The 16,281-nt window shown below is 44.5% G+C and overlaps 1 protein-coding gene across 1 annotated transcript in view; it reads right to left on the reverse strand.

Annotated features, from left to right (window-relative positions):
* SGIP1 (SH3GL interacting endocytic adaptor 1) overlaps nt 1-16,281 on the reverse strand; it is a 222,234-nt gene that overhangs the window by 79,796 nt on the left and 126,157 nt on the right. The window contains exons 9-12 of the mRNA XM_040361076.1: nt 14,659-14,733; nt 11,199-11,693; nt 7,412-7,536; nt 2,202-2,328 (exon numbers count right to left, since the gene is read on the reverse strand). Of these exons, the coding sequence (XP_040217010.1) occupies nt 2,202-2,328; nt 7,412-7,536; nt 11,199-11,693; nt 14,659-14,733 (822 nt within the window). The remainder of the gene's footprint in view (nt 1-2,201; nt 2,329-7,411; nt 7,537-11,198; nt 11,694-14,658; nt 14,734-16,281) is intronic.

Here is a 16,281-nt window from a genome sequence, read left to right on the forward strand (position 1 = left end):
TAAATTATGACAGCCATTGGGGAAAGATTAGGACCCCACTAGCTGTCACAGCATGGATATGGGAGGCACGGGTGTGGGTCTGATCGTAACGTTACACCCTGAATACGGGTGTAACATGTAAATGTTACGAAAGGTGAACTTACCTCTTAAAGCAGGGATCCTCAAACTACGGCCCTCCAGCTGTGGAACTACACATCCCATGAGGCATTGTAAACCTCTGACATTCACAGACATGACTACGCATGATGGGAATTGTAGTTCCTGAACAACTGGAGGCCGTAGTTTGAAGACCCATGCCTTAAACCAATGACACTGGACTATCGGAAGAAACACAGATTGAACAGGATAGAAAACCACATCCAATCATTATCATTTCCTTCATAATAAACTAGCATGGGCAGGCATGTTTGAGCTTACACCGAGCTGTCAACCCCCCTCCCACACAGGAATAAAAATGTGTTCTGGGACTTTTCTGAGGGAGTCAGACTACCTCTAGCATCTAAGGAAGGGGTGGCCAACCAGTGGCCTGCAGAGCCCTCTGATGTGGCCCGTGGCCCTCCCGCTCTAAAATGGAGGGTTGGCAAGCCCAGATCGCAGGTTGCCGACCCGTCACACCACAACATCAGTGTTGTGAATGAAGCTGGTGGTAGAGGAAGAAAACAGCCCCATAAGCCGATGCTTCCTGTACAGCGCCTGCTTTTGCCACAGGCGGAGTCTATGGCAAAATTCAGCTAACCTGCAGGACAGACACAGGTGCACTACGCTGCACTCGCGGTGTGGGTAAACCGCAGCACATCAGTGTTAAAGCAGGTCCTTTTCACACGATCTGCCCTACGCAATCAGACCCTCAATTTACCTCTACAGAGCGGCAAATGTAAACAGGCTTTTGTCTGTTTAAACCCGCCTACCTGCAATCCGATCATCTAAAAAAATAAATAGAAGGGAATTTGTTGCCTTCCATCTGGGCGGATCGAATCGGAGGGCCTATAGAAAAGCTGTGACCGGTCATCCGCCTGCTCCGATCATTGTGGCCCGCGAGTTGCTTAAAGCGGGGGTTCACCCTAAAACTACTTTCTAGTATTACAATGTCCCGACACATTACAATACAATTATGCCTATTTTTTTTATTTTTATGCTGTACATACCTCGGTACAGCTAGTTCACCCGCGGCTTCCGGGTTGCGAATCCCGCGGGAGTGGGCGTTCCTAACTTGCTGGTGATTGACGCGATGACCAAAAACGAACTCCCCCCCGTCGCGTAAGCTGCGTCACGATAGCCGAAAGGAGCCGAACGGCGGTGCGCAGGCGCAGTATAGCGCCGACTCGCCGTTCGGCTTCTTTCGGCAATCATGACGCACCTTATGCGACGGGGGGAGCTCGTTTTTGGTCATCACGTCAATCACCAGCAAGTTAGGAACGCCCACTCCCGTGGGATTCGCAACCCGGAAGCCGCGGGTGAACTAGCTGTACCGAGGTATGTACAGCATAAAAAAAATAGGCATAATTGTATTGTAATGTGTCGGGACATTGTACTACTAGAAAGTAGTTTTAGGGTGAACCCCCGCTTTAAGTGGCCCTCGCTCTTCAAAAGTTTGGGCACCCCTGATCTAAGGGTACCTTTAGAGTCTGCTCACACTGCTATAAATTCATAAATACAAATGTTTTCACATTTTAAGAATACATTTTGGTGTGCTTTAGTATGTTTTTCACATTAACAAAACAACAAGATAAACTCACCATAATGAATTTTTAAAAAGCTAAAACTGTGCTAATAAACGTATGTAAAAATGTTTGTGGATGCCATGCAACCGTCTAAATGTTGAGCTCATTTGTTGGGTCGAATATTAATAAAAATTCTTTGTAAAATGTTTTTAGATATACAGCAGTGTAAATAGACTCAACGTTTGGCATTGGTGACTACTAGAACTCTATACGTTGGTGTTGAGGCACACATTACCTATTGGAGCAGTTATTAGACCACATTGGGCAATCTGTTCTCTTTTTCTGTGTATGTGTAGTTGTGCTTTTAAGTTACAGGTTTGAAGTACGATTGCACTTATAATAATTCGACCAAATAATAGGAGTATATGTGATGTCAACATGAAACTAAGGAGGAGGAGTATGTCAATGTACACAGAACGCCACAAACATGAAAACAAAAAAACAATGTAAAACAGAGGAATATAATAAAGTGCCATTTACCAACTGTCGGTGTGGTGGCTGCACTCAGAGACGTGGCTGAGGAAATAGATGAGGTGCTCTCAGCTCGGGCTAGAGGGGCGACCGGAGGTGGACTGGAGGAGTGAACAGGGGGACTGAATGGCCGTGACTGAGGGAAAAAGAAAAAAAAAAAAAAAATGGTTAGAACCCAGACTGGTTAGCCATTCGAAATTCCTCTTGCAAAAACTCTTATTTCGCTTAAAATGTTACTAAACCCACAACAGTAAAATCAGTCTGTATATGCAGTAAAGCATACTTGTTATACTTAATGTGAAACCTAAGGGCTTACCGTATTTATCGGTGTATACCGCGCACTTTTTTGCCCTGAAAATCAGGGCAAAATCGTGGGTGCGCGGTATACGTCGATACCCGCGTAGAGTTTTGAATACTGCGCCGACATATACCGAGCGCAGTACACTTGGGTATAGTCGGGCAGTCTCGGCTCCTTCCGCGCTCACGTCCTGGACGTACAGGACGTCAGCGCGAGAGTTGCCGAGCATTGCCGACAATACACGAGTGTACTGCGCTCTGTATATGTCGGCGCAGTATTCAAACTCGGGGCGGGAAAAAGGCAGGGGAGGACGCCGGACCCGACGAAGAGGACACCTGAAGCCGCAGAAGGACGCCGGACCAGACAAAGAGGACACCCGAAGCCGCAGAAGGACGCCGGACCCGACGAGGCCGCCGCGCAAGACACCAAAACTAAGTACAAAAAAAACTTTTTTTCCACAGGTTTGAGGGCAACTTTAGGTGTGCGTGGTATACGCGGGAGCGCGTTATACCGCGATAAATACGGTAATCCTCTGCATTGTGTAAAAAGGCTGTTTGATCCTGTCTTCTCTTATCCTCCCCTTCTTCCACAGTTTCCAATCCGTCTCCTGATAGTACAGAGCCTTAGGGACACTCTGCACATCCCGAGGTTGGTGTGTACTGCTAGAGTGTTTTATTTTTATTTTTTGGGAGGGTGCATGTAATCAGCACAGGGCCAATCAGTACTGTCCAGAGGATCAGGGGTCACGCAGCCTCATAGGACAGTCAAAAGAGAATGAAAACTCATCCTACAAGCTTTAACTATTGCTCGGCTGGACACAGATAGAAGACTGCTAATGAGAAAAGGTATTTAGCAGTTTATATTCACTAAAATAATTGCATTTCCATGTTCTGTGTACTATGAAAGACCAGATATAGTGAATGCAGGGTCCTGGGTTTAGTAACACTTTAACTCAAAGTTTGATTAAAAGGTCTTCTGCAAACAAGAAAGAAATGCTTAAAGTGGAGGTTCACCCAAAAACGTAATTTTTAACATTAGATTGAGGCTCATTTTGTGAAGGGGAATCGGGTGTTTTTTTTTTTAAATCGAAGCAGTGCTTACCGTTTTAGAGAGCGATCTTCTCCGCCGCTTCCGGGTATGGGCTGCGGGACTGGGCGTTCCTATTTGATTGACAGGCTTCCAACAGGCTTCCGAAGGTCGCATACATCGCGTCACGATTTTCCGAAAGTAGCCGAACGTCGGTGCGCAGGCGCCGTATAGAGCCGTACCGACGTTCGGCTTCTTTCGGCTACTCATGACGCGATGTATGCGACCGTCGGAAGCCTGTCAATCAAATAGGAACGCCCAGTCCCAAAGACCATACCCGGAAGCGGCGGAGAAGATCGCTCTCTAAAACGGTAAGTACGGCTTCGATTTTAAAAAAACTACCCGATTCCCCTAGACAAAACGAGCATCAATCTAATGTTAAAAAAAACTATTTCGGGTGAACTCCCGCATTAATATTCTCTTAATTGAAACGCATTAGCCTCAAACTATTCAATCCATTGTTTTTTCATGACATAGTTTTTCCACAGATATACACACAAAAATTAAATCCATGCTGTCTCCTGAAGAAGTGGGCGTTGCCCCATGAAACGCGTAGAGAGCTCTAAGCCTTTGTGAATTGAAGAGGACATGTTCCTGAAATTATTGGCGATATGTTGCATATACAAGTCTGATTTGTGCATATTGAGGATATAAGTTAAGTTACAAGTTAAGTTACATTGTTGTTATTTTATGTATTTTGTACTCTGTTGGCTCTTCTCATTCAGCACCAATCAAATGTCCCATGGGCACATTGTTTTCTTTGGCTTTTCCTGTACATTGGGGACAGAGTGTTGCTATGATTGGAGCTTAGGTGGCCTTCTCTCTTTTTTATGTCAGAAAATGCTTCTCCCGCTGCTTGTGGCACTGAACACCATACCAAAGCATGCAATTCATCCCCTGAATTATGTTCAGAAACCAACAGGTTAATGAATTTCAATCTCCTGTATTAAAAACAAAAAAAGCCGCGCCACAACACAAGTCAAATGAGATCAGCAGTCTCTGAAAGTGTGATGGGTGAAAACATCCTTCCTACCCCCATTGATAACGTCCTACTAGTGACGAAACGCGTCTTGGAGGTTACGCAGTGACGTCACCACGCTAAGGAGGAGGGCTCCTATATGCCGGCCGGCAAAGTTTTTATGCTGTTATCAAGTGCTCGTTTGTGAGTATATTTTAACTTTTTATTAAAGTTTTATGGAGTTACGCTATGTGCGCCTCTCTTTCTTGTTTTACCTGAACCAATTGGAGTTGACAGCCATCACGTTCCAGAGATAGTCTGCCCTCATTTGGAAACCTCTAAGGAATTCAAAGGCCGCGGCTGGGTTATAGCCATCTGACCGTATTGCTTGCCTTCTGGTAAGCGGCTTTTTCTTCTGGTGGAGGGTGCACTTTGCTTATGTGTCACTTGGTGGTGTGGAACGTAGGAATTATTTCTGCAAGGAATTTATCTGCATACCTAATGGACATGTTATGAACAATATATTCACTTATGGATGTTTTCACCTATCGCACTTTCAGAGACTGCTGATCTCATTTGACTTTTGTTGTGGCGCGGCTTTTTTTTTTTTTTATTGCCATTTTGTGTATCGCATGCCAGCTGCTGCCTTCGTTTATTAGGTTGGGAGGGTATTAGCGCGGTTTTTGTTTTTTCCTTTGCAATCTCCTGTATTCTCTGCTGCACTCAGGAGGTTCCTCCCACCGATTTCTAATGAGGCAGCTGTTGGCAGGAGAAACCAGTAGCACACCGGGGTTAAAGTGTTTGTTAAGGCACAAGTACAAGTCTATGCCAGCCCCTCTATGATACTGAGGCATAGCAAACTGTATATGCGTTTTCTAAAAAACGAGGCTTGTAAATACCTATTTAGAGCCATCTTAAGGCCGGTCACGTGACTCACGGCCGCTTTTCAGCTCCAATATATGGCTTCTGCAGGAGTGGCCGAGATCTCCCTCTGACGTCAGTCGGGGAGATGATGTGGCTGCTCTCTTCCTCCTGAAGAAGCCTTGTCTCGGAGCTGTAAAGCAGCCCCGAGTCATGTGACCGGCCTTAAGATAGCTCTAAATAGGTAGTTACAAGCCTTGTTTTTTACAAAACACATATACAATGTGCTATGCCTGAGTATCATAGAGGGGCTGCCAGTGACCATTTAAAAAATGTGGGATTTGTACGAATAGCGGCAGGGGGCGAAGATGGAGACACAAAGAGCTGAGAGGCAGAGAGTAGGGGTTAGGGGGGGGGGGCTGAGACCAGGCTGCGGATGACGCAGACACGTACTCTGACCACGGTGATCAGGACTCAGAAGCTCTGGTTACCGTGGTCAGTACAGAGAAGGGATACAGGAAGTGGCAGGTTCAGGCAGGTTTTTTTTTACAGTTTGGAAGGGGGCAGATCTGCTTTAAGGCTGCATTCACACCTAGGCGTTTATACGCCCGACGCTGAAATACGCTGGAGGGGTGATTAACATTGTCGGCTATGGAGATGGTTCACATCTCCACGCCGAACGCCTGAAGCTCAAAACAAGTCCCGGACCCTTTTTTTCAGGCGGCTTTCGGCGTAGCCGACAATGTTAAATCACCCCTCCGGTGTATTGTAGGCTAAAAAACGATGCGTTTTGTCGCGGCAAATCATGGGACAAAACGCTGCATTTTGTCACGGCAAATCGCGGTACAATACGCCGCGTTCAGGTGTGAATGCAGCCTAAGGGACCAGGATATCTACATTTTTTTGGGGGGTTAACAGAAACTTTAAGGAGACCGACACTTCCGAAAGTGTCGGTTTCTGAATATATGACAGGGGATGATTTCTCTGCATTAAAGTGCCATTTGGCGACGTTGGCAGCGGGAGAGGGCAAATTAACAGAGTCTGTGTAAAGCCTGACACTGCTTTATACTCACTGCTCCAGTGCTCCTTCCTCTGTCAACTGGTGTCAGAACTCAGCGGTAGCCATGATATCACTTGCTTTATCATACGACACTACTCAGGCCTGGCAAGTGGCCATGGCATCATAGGAGGAGAACATGTGCTGCCACATAGCTGGACGCATTTGTTATTTATTTTGCAGTGGCACCCACAGAAGGCGAGGAAGCAGAAGAGTCGGGGCACAAGTCCTGTGGGAACGGCGTCCCTGCACTTTTTGCACAGCAGGAACGCAGTTCCCTTTGCAGGACTAGAGCAGCCGAGCCGCCAGAGCCAATCCTTCACTAAGCGGCGATGCCCAGCTCGAGTCACTGTCAGGGGCAGGCGAACCTTAGTAATCCTTTGTTACTGGCCACTTCCTGTATATGGATTCATTGGGTAGTATCGAGGAAGTGACGGAATACCCGATGAATCCATATACAGGAAGCGGGCAGTAACGAAGGATTACTAAGGTACAGTGGATCAAAAAAAAAAAACATGCGGTTTAGCAATTATGCATATGAGCATATTATTATTTTTTTGGTGGGGGAGTGGATCTTGGGTGGGAGTTCCCACACTTTTTTCCCCAGGACTTGACCCCTGAGAAGAGTGCTATAAACAGGGAAATGTGTGAAAAGCAATTGGGGGGGGACTATACAAAGACACTGATGCTTTGCCCTGAATGGAGACGGTGACGTCATCGCTTTCATCCAAGTCTCAGAGATAAAATACTAGGACAATATATAGACACAGCTCAGCATGCGGATAATGAAGAAGTGACATAAGCACACTAAGTGACAACCAAGTCTAGACTGCTCTGAATACAAGGTCAAATAGAACACACACTTTGGAATCTTAAAAAGTAACAAAAATTCGACAAGCAAAAATTTGGCATCAGATACCACTGTTACTAAATGTACAAGTAGAACACGTAGAACACACCACATCTGTAACTGTAGGTTTTCCAGGAGGAAGTTTAGGCCGAGATGGTGGGCGAGGAGGTGGTGGAGGAGGGGTCGGACTGCAGGTGGCGAGAGGAGTTGCAGGGCGGGCAGGAGATGATGTCCCTGGAGGAATGAAAAAATAAATAAAAAAAGATACAAGGAGGAAAAGATGTTGCAGAATAAAGCGCACATTGGGGTAATTTCACCAAGAGTTAATTGACGGCAAATAAAATGCGGTAAAAGAGCGCTTGCGGTAAATCAGTTTGGAGAGCGCCCACGCGGACACCAGTGCCTGAGGGTCACTTTGCAAAATGTCCAGCCCAGCGGGGTCAAGTTGTAATACACAGTCCAAAAGCTCAGCTAAGGACCAACACACTGGATAGCTGTAATCTGGTGAGTAAAACCACCAACAACTGATGCAGATGAATCTTGAAGAAAAAAAAAAGTAAGTAGAAAATAATCAACGTATAATAGTATTTAGAATAGCAGAGCTGAAAAAAAAAAAAAAAAAAAAAAAAAAAAAAAAAAAAGATATCCACCCCCCAGGACACTAGCAAACAACTGAAATCGGGGCTTCCGCGGGTTTTCGTTTTTTTTTTTATATCCTTCTGCCGCTTTTACCTTGGTAAAACAGCAACCTGTGTGTCCCAATCTTCTACCCACCAGCATTTGTTTTGTCCCGCAAACGATATTTTATAAAATTCCTAGACGTTTCCATCTTGATTGTGGGCACTGTGAAGCCCAGCAGGATGTCCTTCCGGGATACGGTGAATGCTGATGTCCCAGCATTCACTGCTCTATCCCGCGCATGTGCAGTTTTGACGGCGAGCGTCGCCGTCAACACTGCACTGTTGCCATCACAACGCTTGCCGAGTCACGTGAACCGCGAGATTAGAGCACAGCGCAAGTTGTAATTTAGGGTGAACCTCCGCTTGAAGCATGCCAATAGTAGGAAGTGATATACCCTGGGCTGGCATACAGTTTATTTGTTTTGCCAGTGTTCAATCTTCCTGTAGTCAGCAGTATAACCAGTGGCGGCCTGTCAATTAGGGGCCCCCCTAATCTACATGCAGGGGGCCCGACGCATGGATTTCAATTAGGGCTGCACGATTCTGGTCAAAATGAGAATCACGATTCTTTTGCTTAGACAAAAGATCACGATTCTCAAAAATGTAATGCCAGAACCCCCCCCCCCCCCCCCAAAAAAAAATTAATAAATAAACCTGTGATTTATCTGAAAATATGAATATATAAAAAAAGAGACCAGTGATATGTCTATAATGTTAAAGATCATATAACTCCTATGAAAAAAGCAGAATCAAAGTTTGATTCTGATTTTTTCATAGGAGTTATATGGTCTTTAACATTATAGACATATCACTGGTCTCTTTTTTTTATAGATCAGAAGCAGTACTGCCAGCAACCATTGGGTGGCGCATGGATACACACAGTTGTACAGAACTGTGAGAAGGTTTAAAGTGGAGTTCCACCCATTTTTTTATGTTTGTCTGTGCTGCATGCTCTAATCTCATAGTGTTCAAAATGGACAATTTTTATTTAATTTGTTGCTTGTAAATACCTTTATTTTGTAGTCCTTCATTACTTCCTCCTCCTTATTTGCCTAGGCTATTTGCAAGGGTTTCTGGGATAGGCATCATGTTTCCCAGTAGTCCTTGCAAACCTGACTGAAACCTATTACATTGCTTGTGCACTGAGCATGTGCGAGATATGCAAAGCTGAAATCCAGGAAGTCGTACAGTCTGACTTCATGATGCCCACACTTAAGATGGCCACGGTCTATTTCTAGATTATAAACTATCTAAATGCTGTAACAACCTAACAAAACGGACCTTAGTTTACAGACTAACTTTACTAGAATACATTAAGCATGTGTATTACAGGGGTATGTATATTTAAAAAGTGAAATTGTGGGTGGAACTCCCCTTTAATACATCAGAAGCAGTACCGCCGGCAACCACTGGGTGGCGCATAGATACAAACTACTGTTGTGAGAGAAGCTCAGGCATCTATCCAGCGGCGCACGCTGCTCATTTCGGTTTCGATATCGGCGGCATTTGCGTTCCACGCTGGTTACGTGGAACCAGCGGGTCATCCCACGGGGAGATCGCGGGCGGGGAGAATCGAGATCGCGATTCTCTCCGCGATTAATCGTGCAGCTCTAATTTCAATGAGGGTTTTTAATATCATGGAAAAAACAATGTTTTTCTCAACGTGATTCTTGTCAAGCCTGCCTTGCATACACACGATTGTGGAAAAAAAAAAATGCTTGAGCAAAGCGCGGTGACGTACAACGGCACTATAAAGGGGAAGTTCCATTCGAATGGCGACACCCTTTAGGCTGATTATGCAAATCCCTTGCTTCTGACCATTTTTCACGACGTGAAAAACGACGACATGAAAAACGTAGAGAAGAAATAGAGCATGTTCTAAATTTTTAATGGCCACTTTTCACGTCGTCCTAAAATGCTCTGGAGCCCACACATGATCGATTTTAATGATCAATTTAAAAAAAGGGCATTTTTCTCGTCATGAAAAACGGTCGTGTATACGCGGCATTATCGATTAAAATTGCCAGCTTTGTGACAAATTTGCTTTGAGCACAAATAGGTAGATTCACGTACCTTGGCCTAAAATTAGGACGGCCTAGCCTAGTCTTTTTAGGCTACACCGCCGTAAATTATTTAGGCTAGTAGTGATTCTCAAACCACTTACCTGCTTACGTAGCCTAAAACGAGCGGGCGTAAGGGCGCCTAATTCAAATGACTGGGAGGGGGAGCGTGTAGTATGGAAATGAGGCTTGACCTCACGTTTGACGTTTTTTGACACTGCGCATGCGCCGGGCGACTACATTTCCCAGTGCGCATTGCGGCTAAGTAGGCCGTACGGGCCTATTGATTTTGACGCGGACGTAAACGACGTAACTCCCGATTCGCGGACGACTTGCGCAAACGACATAAAAAATTCGAACCTCGCGGCGGGAACGGCAGCCATACTTAACATTGTTATTCCACTTCATAGATGGAATAACTTTAGGTAGCCTATCGCGTACGGAAATGACGTAATGCGACGGTGTAGGCCTGGCGTACGTTCGTGAATCGGCGTATCCCCTAATTTACATAATCTACGCCGGCCGCAATGGAAGCGCCATCTAGCGGACAAAAGAAACATTGCAAGCTAAGATAGAACGGCGCAAGCCGGCCTATCTTAGCTTTGTTTAAGTGCATCTCTGTTTGAGAATACACTTAAACATAGGCCGGCGTAGATTCAGAGTTAGGTCGGCTTATCTGTAGATAAGCCGGCCTAACTCTTTGTGAATCTACCTAAAAGTACTTTGTACAGTACATTTTGCAGGGCTGGAGATCTATTACCAAGGTCAACTTTCAGCCATTTAAAAAAGGCTTTTTGTATTTGTACCACATAAACAACTGTTCCTAAGACTTGGATATGGACCAAGGCCAACTGGACCTCATTTCACATCCCCATGACAACTCTTTTTTTATCATTATGTGATTATATAACACATTAAATTGGGAACCTTGAATGAAAATGGTAAAAGGCAAATGTAATAAAAAATGGTTAACCCAACCTTCACACAACCTCCCATTGTAAACTAAAAACTTTTATCAATAGTTTAAAATAAACACACACCACCCCAGCTTCTTGATAGCATTTTGCCTATTAAAAAAAAAAAAAAAAAAAAAAAAGATGGGAAAACTTTAAATACAACAATGGCATTTCCAATATAAAAATGTGTAAAAATGTACCACTTGCGCTTCCAGTGCCGCTACTTGAACTTGGCCCAGGAGAAGACACCACAGTCCTGTATGTGGGGGGCGGAGGAGGCGGCGGTGTAGCTCTTTGTCCCAACCCAAAATCTTTAGGAGACGCTGTTGTTTCTAATACTTCATCTTTAACGAATGACTGTTCTGCTATTATCTTGTGGACCTCTTCCAGGTTGAGCGGGGAAGGAATATTTCGACAGATTTCTACAGGGGGAGGTGGTGGCGGCGAAGAAGGTTCACATGGGCTTTCGGGTTCTTCAGCTGAAGGGGACTTAGCCATTATACAAGGAGCGGGGACGGGAGAGATCGATTGTGGGGAAGCGTCAGAAAACCTGACCCATTTATCTTCGGAGGTGACAGCCACAGACCTGGGGGATAGTACAGGGCCAAAAATACTGTCCAAATCATTCACCGGTGAAAGTTCTTCATCTCCGTCATCTGGTTCTCTCACTTCAACTTCTGAAACTGTAGCTTGATCTGTGAAGAAAATGCGGAAAAATACATAAATTTATTTTCTTTTGCAAGAAACCTTCAGTAAAACATCAGTATAGTTCAACTGTAGTATGCTGAAGTATCTGTCAATCCAAAGTATGTCCTACAAATCATGGAAAAACTCTTAAAGAAGGGGTTGTAAACCCTCAACGTTTTTCACCTTAATGCATTCTATGCACTGCCCCATCATTGGTGTCATTGTGAGGAATACTGCCCCATCATTGGTGTTATTGTGAGGAATACTGCCCCATCATTGGTGTCATTGGGAGGAATACTGCCCCATCATTGGTGTCATTGTGAGGAATACTGCCCCATCATTGGTGTTATTGTGAGGAATACTGCCCCATCATTGGTGTCATTGGGAGGAATACTGCCCCATCATTGGTGTCATTGGGAGGAATACTGCCCCATCATTGGGAGGAACTCTTCCCCATCATTGGTGTCATTGGGAGGAATTCTGCCCCACCATTGGGAGGAATTCTGCCCCACCATTGGGAGGAATTCTGCCCCACCATTGGGAGGAATTCTGCCCCACCATTGGGAGGAATTCTGCCCAATCATTGGGAGGAATTCTGCCCAATCATTGGGAGGAATTCTGCCCCATCATTGGGAGGAATTCTGCCCCATCATTGGGAGGAATTCTGCCCCATCATTGAGAATTCTGCCCAATCATTGGGAGGAATTCTGCCCCATCATTGGGAGGAATTCTGCCCAATCATTGGGAGGAATTCTGCCCAATCATTGGGAGGAATTCTGCCCAATCATTGGGAGGAATTCTGCCCAATCATTGGGAGGAATTCTGCCCCATCATTGGGAGGAATTCTGCCCCATCACTGGTGCCAATGAATACAAAATCACCCCAAGGACCGGATACAATCAAGCAAAGGGCCACATCTGGCCCCGGGCCGCAGTTTGGAGACCACTGCTCTAGATGTAGAGTGCCCACTTGTCCTCAGTGTTGAATGTAAAGTGAATAACTCAACACCAAGTGCACTATATGGACCCCTTTTATATGTATACATGTTGTGTGAGATGCTGTTGTGTACTATACTGCATTTAGTGTTTTTTTTGTTTAAAAGGCAAAGCAAAGGTTAGCTTTAAGTATTTCATGGACCCCTGACTAGTTGGCATCTTTAACTAAAACACAGCATCATTAGAGGAAAAGGGCAGAATGGGCAAACAGGAAAAAGTCTGCCTGCTTTTTGTTTAATTCACTTTAGAACCGTACTTTAATTTGCCAAGTCAAGTAGAATGATTCACCAGCTCTAATAGAGATAGATCCACAGCTACTAATCATATTTAAATATCATTATATGGCATCAGTTGCTCAGCTGGCTCAGATCAAACGCTCCTACCCACTGAGATCATGACAGGAAAACAAGAGCTGCAAAGGATGCATAGAGAGGTTTCACAGTACAACTTGTGACTCTGCCTTTGTTATGGATATGCAACTGGCATGACTTGCCAGCCGGTGTACCAAGTTAGGAGATACGCAGTGGCAGATTTTTTTAGGGGGGGGGGGGCTGGTGTGCTCATCGCCCTCACTAGCCACTTAACGCCCGCCGCACGACTATTTACGTCTGCAAAATGGCACGGACAGGCAGATGGGCGTATATATACGTCCTTGCCTTTGCGCGGGTCAGGGATCCGATCGGGGCTCCCCCCCCCGCTGCGTGCGGCGGGCGGATTCCCTCGGGGAGCGATCCGGGACGACGGCGCGGCTATTTGTTTATAGCCGCTCCGTCGCGATCGCTCCCCGGAGCTGAAGAACGGGGAGAGCAGTGTGTAAACACGGCTTCCCAGTGCTTCACTGTGGCGGCGCATCGATTGAGTGATCCCTTTTATTAGGGAGACTCGATCGATGACATCAAACCTACAGCCACACCCCCCTACTGTTGTAAACACACACTAGGTGAACACTAACTCCTACAGCGCCACCTGTGGTTAACTCCCAAACTGTAATTTTCACAATAAACAATGCAATTTAAATGCATTTTTTGCTGTGAAAATGACAATGGTCCCAAAAATGTGTCAAAATTGTCCGCCATAATGTCGCAGTCACAAAAAAAAATCGTTGATCACCGCCATTAGTAGTAAAAAAAATTTTTTTTATAAAAATGCAATAAAAATATCCCCTATTTTGTAAACGCTATAAATTTTGCGCAAACCAACCGATAAATGCTTATTGCGATTTTTTTTACCAAAAATAGGTAGAAGAATACGTATCGGCCTAAACTGAGAAAAAAAATGTTTTATATATGTTTTTGGGGGATATTTATTATAGCAAAAAGTAAAAAATATTGCATTTTTTTCAAAATTGTCGCTCTATTTTTGTTTATAGCGCAAAAAATAAAAACCGCAGAGGTGATCAAATACCACCAAAAGAAAGATCTATTTGTGGGGGAAAAAGGACACCAATTTTGTTTGGGAGCCACGTTGCACGACCGCGCAATTGTCTGTTAAAGCGACGCAGTGCCGAATCGCAAAACCTGGCCTGGGCATTTAGCTGCCTAAAGGTCCGGGGCTTAAGTGGCTAGAAAAACCAGGTTCAGGTATGTAAAAAAGGGGGGCTCTGGGGGATGCTGCATCACAGAGATTGTGTTCTGCCGTATGTATACCATGTACATATAAAGCTTTGGACCCTTCTGAGGAATCCTTGGTGCGCTGATGATATTCTCTATTCAGACTGCTGGCAGGGAAGGCTCTGGGCCGGCAAAACACAATAGGGACTTTGTTGATGGGGGAAATCAATCCATGGTGGAGAAAAATTGCATAATCTATGGGCTGCTTTACTGGTGCCCCCAAATTACCCGTGGCCCTGGTTGTTGCAAATTTACAACACGATGGATGTCATTCGTTTACACCAAAACCGATCAGCTACTGTAGGAGTTCACAGCCCAGGAAACAATACAAAGCTTCAAGTAGAGAAGACTGTTCACTGATAGAATACCTATGTCTGCTGGCAATGGCGATGCCGTTCTGGGTGGAGTGGCCGGAATATTTTTGGGTGGAATAGGTGGAGGTGCTATAAAGACAAAAAAAAAGTAGAAGAAAATGTCAACGACCAAATATACATGTAATAGACAGAATTTAGTATGTTTCTTTATTAAAATGGTTAAAAATTCATACTTTGCTAAATTTGTCAAAACGTCAGTTGCATCCACAGCTCTGAAAGGGACTTTTTGTTTTTGCATTTTTTCAAAATGACAATTTTTTTTTTTCATGCTTTTTTTCTATTCCTTGTAATAGGAATAAAAAAGTGAAAACATTTTTTTGTTGAAAGAACAGTGTAAAAAATAAAAAGGTAAAAGGTAGCTTGCATGGAGCCGGCGGATAACAGGGCGGTCCTCGCACACTGTGCAGGGACTGCCAGGTCGTTTCTCCGCTCTCCCCTATGGGGGATCGGATGAAGACGGACCGTCTGTCCGTGTTAACCCGATCCGATCCGCCAGACGGATGGAAAAGTAGGTTTTTCCTCCTCCACACTTTGGCAGATCGGAGCGGGACGGATGTCAGCGGGCATGTCACCATAGAGGAGCACATAGCGCCCGTTCAGGTCCGCAAAAAAAACTGGCAGGCGGACCTGAACGGGCGCTTCGTGTGAAAGAGCCCTAACACTTTTTCTGAAATTTGTTGTTTACAAGTAAAAATCTGTATTTTTTTGCTAGAAAATGACTTGGCCCCCCCTTAAAATATATATATATTTTTTTTAGCAGACACCCTAGAGATTAAAATGGCGATCATTGCAATATTTTATAGCACACTTTTTTATTACAAAAAAAAAAAAAAAAACACATTAAAGTTAGCCCAATTTTTTTGTTTAATGTGAAAGATGATGTTACGCCAAGTAAATAGATACCAAACGTGTCATGCTTTAATATTGAGCACGCTCATGGAATGGTGACAAACTACAGTACTTAAACATCTCCATAGGCGACGCTTTACATTTTTTTTTTTTTTTTTTTTACAGGTTACTGGTTCAGAGTAAAGCCTCGTACACACGATCGGATATTCCGACAACAATTGTGTGATGGAAGGGTTTTTGTTGTATAATCTGACCGCTTGTACGCTCCATCGGACAATTGTTGTCGGCGTTTCCGACACCAAATATTTTATAGCATGCTTTCAAATTTTCCGACAACAAATGTGTGCACACAAGTAGTCTGTTGGAATAAAATCCAAAGTGCAAACACGCATGCTCCAAAACAATGTTAACCAAAGCACAACTTTAGCAGAAGTTGTCCAAAGGGTGGCGCTAAAGAGCCGAAAACCCACGTAGTTTTGCGTATGTTGGCTGAAAAGTTTCACGGCCAACGCCCTTCGCACAATATTCCACGGATTTGTTTGAGTGAAATTCGATCGTGTGTACGAGGGTTTAGAGTTAGAGGAGATCTTGTGCTAGAATTATTGCTCTCGCTTTAACGATTGTGGCAATACCTCACATGTGTGGTTTTAACACCATTTAAATATATGGGAGTAACTTATGTATGCGTCCGCTTCTGCGCCCGAGCACGTAGGGATGGGGCACTTTATTTATTTTTTATACTGTCCCTTTAATTTATTTTTTTTGATT

This window comes from Rana temporaria, chromosome 7 (assembly GCF_905171775.1).
Source record: "Rana temporaria chromosome 7, aRanTem1.1, whole genome shotgun sequence".
NCBI classification, from domain to species: domain Eukaryota; kingdom Metazoa; phylum Chordata; class Amphibia; order Anura; family Ranidae; genus Rana; species Rana temporaria.